The sequence below is a fragment of the Ranitomeya imitator genome, chromosome 6 (assembly GCF_032444005.1).
Source record: "Ranitomeya imitator isolate aRanImi1 chromosome 6, aRanImi1.pri, whole genome shotgun sequence".
NCBI classification, from domain to species: domain Eukaryota; kingdom Metazoa; phylum Chordata; class Amphibia; order Anura; family Dendrobatidae; genus Ranitomeya; species Ranitomeya imitator.
This window is the reverse complement of record NC_091287.1, coordinates 46,009,136-46,015,135: the sequence shown is the minus strand read 5'-3', so window position 1 is coordinate 46,015,135 and position 6,000 is coordinate 46,009,136. Positions and strand designations below refer to the sequence as shown.

At 39.4% G+C, this 6,000-nt stretch overlaps 1 protein-coding gene across 1 annotated transcript in view; it reads right to left on the bottom strand.

Moving 5' to 3' along the window:
- Positions 1 to 3,199: 3,199 nt before the first annotated feature.
- The window catches only part of MYO3A (myosin IIIA), a 173,227-nt gene continuing 170,426 nt past the window's right edge, over positions 3,200 to 6,000 (bottom strand). The window contains exon 34 of the mRNA XM_069732227.1: positions 3,200 to 3,314. Coding sequence (XP_069588328.1) covers positions 3,200 to 3,314 — 115 coding nt within the window. The remainder of the gene's footprint in view (positions 3,315 to 6,000) is intronic.

Genomic DNA, 6,000 nt, shown 5'->3' with positions numbered 1-6,000 from the left:
AATGCAGATGAGTATGAAAGCCTAAAAATGATGATATGGTCAAAATGCTCACTTGCCTAATGAATGTGCACATGATGTATGTACTGTATAGATGAGATCTCCACTGAGGCATCTTTTTTCTAGGCTAAACAAGCCCAACTTTTCCAACCTCTCATTATAATGAAGAGCCCTTCCATCCCTTGTAATAATCTAGTTGCTTGCCTGTGAACTGACTTTATTTTCCCAATCCCATGTTCTAGATGTGACTCACAGAATAACCACATGTTGTCACTGTGAGAATATTAAGAATTTACTGCAACAAGAGAACTAAACAGAAAAATAATGTTGGATTCTTTTTTATTTGGTATCACATACTACGTAAGTGTCCATCTCATTTTTGGCATTTCTATAAGTTTTAACAAGAGCAGCATAACAATCTACTTTCAGAAAGATACACGTAAAATACAAGACCTAATTGGTCATTTGCATTTTCTTTTAAGTCACTTTTATTCGTCTTGTGATTTTCATTGACTTTTCTTGTGCCATATTCTTCAAAATGGTGCATGTGGTTTATGAATTTTGTGCAAGACCAAAAATGCTCTTAATTTTTTTTTTAGCTTTTTTGCAACCCTTAAACAAAAAAAAATGCATGTTCTGCTAAAATTACGTAAAATTTACGAGGTGGGGGTGAACTTATGCGTACATAAAATCATACTAGGGAGGATTGGATTTCAATCCAAAAATTGTATTTGCTTTTAAAAAAAAAAATCACAATTCAAAAAGTTGCACCTTCATATGAAAAACCATAGGCCAACACATATAAAATAGACTTAAAAAACAAAAAACAAAATGCTAATTAAAAGAAGAATAAGGCGTGAATTAAAAACAGATGAAAAACACCAAAAGCTAGACAAAAAAAGACGCAAATGCAATGAATCGGACCCTAAGTGCTTTTATTATTTAGACATATGGCTGAAAAAGGCACAGATGGAACAAATTCCTTTATAGGGGGAGATAGTATGTGAGTAAACAACTGAAAAATACATTACTGTAGAACCCCATGTTTTAGGTCCATCTGAAATCACTTAAGCTAATATTACACTGCGGACTGCTGGTTGTTTGGTATTTCAATTCCAAATGCTTCCATACTGGTAGTGTTACTAACAGGAAAGCCTGGGTGACCACCATATTTACTACATAAACTGCCATGGCAGAAAAAAGTATCAGTCTGAACAGCAATTTCATGAAGATCAAAGTTAACCTGGTATCAAATGTGTGTGTACAACTGTGCCCTTCTTTACCTTTTCCCTTGGCTTAACATATCCCATAACAAGTGGCACAAGATTATTAGCTTTAAAAAAATAAATAAAAATTGTGATACTTTCAGAGGACTTTTATGCTACATGTAATTATGACTGGTTGGCCAGTAGCTAACATGTGTAGCCTCTACATGTCTCGTGTTTAAAGCTATAACCGAGTCATGAACAGGAGATGAGGGTGCAATGGTTGGATGAAGCTTCATTCTCTCGCAAACATCATGCTGAAAGTGCTGATTAATGACCTAGTTTATGCTCTTTCAGAAGCTGATTTGAACTGCTGCTCCAGGAAAAGTACTCAAACATTCTGCCTGTGTGTTTCAGTGTATGTTTAAGATGTGTAGCCTCTACATGTCTAGTGTTGAAAGCTATAACTGAGTCATGAAAATGAGATGAGGGTGCAGCGGTTGGATGCAGCTTCTTTCTCTCTCAAACGTCATGCTGAAAGTGCTATTTAGCTGCCCAGTTCATGCTCTTTCAGAAGCTGCTTTGAACTGCTACTCTAGCAAGCATACTCAAACATTCTGCTTGCGTGAGTGTTTCACCTTCCCTCCCACATGCTCAGTGAGGCTGTATATGTAGAATTTGACAACCCTTTATTAACCCTCCACATCTACTTATCCCATTTTCATGATCTAGTATGGTAGTGTCCAGCAGCTCTTCAAAGCTGACTAAATAAAAGCTGTTGTCTAGGTTTATCATGAAAATTTGCAGTCACTCTGTGAGGATTCTCCGGTGGTGGCAGTGAGACCGAGAATTTATGAGGAACGCAAGTTTGTGATATGCAAATTCCAGGTCACATTTGAACTAGATGCGCGCAGCCTCGCTCAATTCACCTTTATTAAGTGAGGCCACACACATTTAGTTGGAATCTTGCCAGAAGTATGAATATTGCATACCTGCAGCCACATGACTGTTCAGTTTGGCTGCCAGCACTGGGCAATCCTCACAGTGTGTGCTGCACGCACTGTGAGGATTCACAAGTCTGCAGTAACATAGACTGACTGCAGAATTTCTTGAAAAACCTGTATAGCCCCTTTAAATTTCCTTCTGCTATAACCCTAAGAGAGACTTATTATTTTTTATTTCAATCAATCATATCCAGTATTGTAATTGATGATTCATTGGGGCAACTTCCTGTGGTTCATTCATTGAAGATTATTTAAAGAAGCTCTCCCACCAAAGACTTTATCCTCTTATTATATTGCACTCATCATATTATATAGCACTGTGTACTTACAATTGCTCATTTTACCTTTCTACCCAGTAAATTCTCCTCATTTCTCCGTTCTATGTAGAAACAGGAAGTCTCTTTTTTCTGCATGAGTCATCATGACCCAGCATCTCCACTCCTTCCCCCAGCCAGGGACATTACACTGATGTACGATTGTAGTTCTATTTGTGACTCATGCAGGAAAAAGAGGCCTCCTGTTTCTACATAGAGTTTAGAAGGATTTAGCTAGACAGTTTTTAATCACGTGAAGTCATAGACCTAATGGAAAAGAGCATAATTTTCTGGGAAGAAAGGCAAAATGAGCAATAGTAAAAATTTTGATGGGAGGAAGACTGATTCTGAAGATGCTTCTTTAATGGAACTGGGATCTGCCGTGTGTACAGATCTCAGCTCCTGAGACCTCTCCACAATCCGGCAATCATGTACATATACATGATATTGCTCCTTTAATAATATGTAGCCACTGTGCAGAGATTTGGGAATGCAAAACCTATGGCATGAAGGAAAAGAGCACCAACTTAAATAAAATAAAATTAGAAAAACATAAAAAAAAAAATCTTGGACGGCAGTAAAACATTGTATAAACAAAAACTTGCATAGTTTTTGTAAAAGCTAAAAACAATGAAAGAAAGATCCTTCTATCTACACAAATAAATATAATAAAAATACATTAAAAATTATGTAAGAGGCGATCTCGCTGAGATGTTTTCCGAAGAAGTTTCCTGTAGTCATATGGGTTATTTTCCATCGTATTTTCTTGCTTTGGTCCATCGGCTGCTGAAGATCTGGAGAGAAAGAACGCAGATCTATGATGAGATAGGTCAGATGGACACAGTTTTGTTTTCTTTTTCTATTTAGGATCAGTCAGATAAAAATATCAGAGCAGGTGGCTCTGCGGGTTCTGTGCATTTCCCATAAAGTGCATTATCCATTACTGACGCATATAAAATGTATAAAAATGATATATTAAATAGAATACAGTAATGAAAGCAATTGTGTACATAAGCTATTATTCTAGAGGCTATGAAAGAGGTTGTTGTGCTTGAAAAATGCATATCTGAATACCCATTTTAGGAATTCGGGAAATTATCCGTTACATGCAAATCCTATTGATTCTAAGGACCTCATGATGTTGTTTCCCTATGGCCGTGCTACAGGGGAATTTAATCCTTGAACTTAAGCTCCTCTGCTGCCTTGCAGATGTATGCTGGAAATGCTCACAGCAGGATAATTTCTCATCAATAGGGATGGATGGACCGATTGAGGTTCGGGTTCTGGTACCTGATCCGAACTTTTTAGAAAGATCGGTTCGGGTATCAGAACAGTACCTGCACTTCCACCAGCACCCGAACACCATTGAAAATATTGGATACCCAGACTGCTAAGAAAATAAAAAACCTCTCCCTCTCTCTCTCCCACGGACTTACCTCGAACACTGCACCGGACTTCAGCAGAGAGTCCGTGTTTGGCGTTCAGGCCCGAACAGTAACTGTCCGGTACGAACGCCAAACAGTTCTGTTAAGGTTCGCCCATCTCTACTCATCAGCTTATTTTCAGGGCACTCTTCTATCAAAAAAGAGGCCTATATAAACGATTCAAACCCTTTACAGTGCCTTGAATAAGTATTCATACCCATGAACTTTTTCACAATAAAATAAATATATTTTATTGGGATTTTATGTGATATTCCAACAATAAGTAAGTAACAAGTATTTGAGAAGGGTAAAGGAAATAAAGCATGCTTTCTAATTATTTTAAACATAAATATGAAAATTGTGAGGTGCATTTTTATTCAGCCCCCCCCCCCCCCCTCCCCCGGGTCAATATTTTCTATGACCGTCTTTCATTGTAATTGCTCTTTTGGAGTACATCGCTACCATCTTTGTACATCTAGACCAGTGTTCCCCAACTCCGGTCCTCAAGAGCCACCAACAGGTCATGTTTTCAGGATGTCCTTAGTATTTCACAGGTGATGGAATTATTGCCTGTGCAGGTGATGCCATTATCACCTGGGCAATACTAAGGAAATCCTGAAAACATGACCTGTTGGTGGCTCTTGAGGACCAGAGTTGGGGAACACTGATCTAGAGGATGACATTTTTGCCCATTCATCATTGCTCTCTATCAGTGAGATTGTATGGAGACGTCTGTGAACAGAAATTCTCCAGTTATTCTCTAGTCTTGCTACAGATTCTGAATAGGATTTAGGTCTGGACTGTGACTGGGCCATTCAAACACAGGAATATGCTTTGATCTTAACCCTCCATTGTAGCTCTGGACTTATGTTTAGGATCGTGCTGGAAGGTGAACCTACGACCCAGTCTCGAGTCTTTTACGGCCTCTAATAGGTTTTCCTGTCCCTGCTGAAGAAAAGCTTCCCCACAGCATGGGGATAAAAAATGATTATAGTAACTTCACAATTGATTAGTCGTTCAGAGAAAAAACCCAAGTGTGGCTTGTGGAGACACAGCATTGTATATTAATTAACCAGACAACTATTTTAGCAAGCCAAGAAGAATAGAATGTTATCTGTATGTTGGCTTTTGAATTTATGCATTGGTCAAGAAAGCAAACAGACTTTTGCTTGTATAAGCCTGTAATATTGCCTTGTAAGTTGGAATTTAGTATAACATATTGTGCACTTATCCTTGATGACTTGTGATGCTTGCTGATATGCTAGTTATACAGTCTCTAGACAAGTTTGTTGATTTTTAAAATGGAGGAGGAAAATCTATGCAAATAGATTGCATAATCAAACAATATGACTTGGTTGTCACCATTCTTCCCCTTATCTGTGATGCTGGATTGAAGGACACTTGTTAAACATAAAAAGAGATGATATGCCTCTCAGACTGAGACAGTGAGAGAGAGACAGCCAGAGATTCTGCCAAGATATCCAAACATCCTACAGGACTGCTGCCAATACATCATGGCTCAATCACGAGGGACATGGATCTATAATTCTACAGGAAACAACCTAGGGGACCTCGGCCCCGGTGGGGAAGAATACAGATTTGCTCCATTGACCATTGCTGAACAATGGATACTTTTGGAGAAAGCCAGGATTGGGGACCCCCAGGTCGCCTGGCTCCATGGAGATGTTTGGAGACGCCAGATTGTGACCCTCAGGTCAACTGGCCTTGTACCTCAATGGACAGTCATATTCCTAAGCATGTCACTATCTTCTCTCTGTGGGTGTGCCACAGGTGGGGTAGTCAACCCTGGAAGATGAAGCCAGGTTGTAACCCGAGGGTCAACTGGCCTTGTACCTGAATGGACTGTCATCTTCCTACACTTGGCGTTACCTCCTCTCTTTGTGCGTGCCACAGGTGGGGTAGTCGACCCTGGGAGCTCTGAAGTAACAGCTGCCACTATCCCAGCGAGTCAGCGGAAGAGTGAGACTCTGTAATGTGCACCACCTTGGAGTATTTTGCTTGGACTGTTCTATGTGTTATCTGCCTGTTTTGTTGT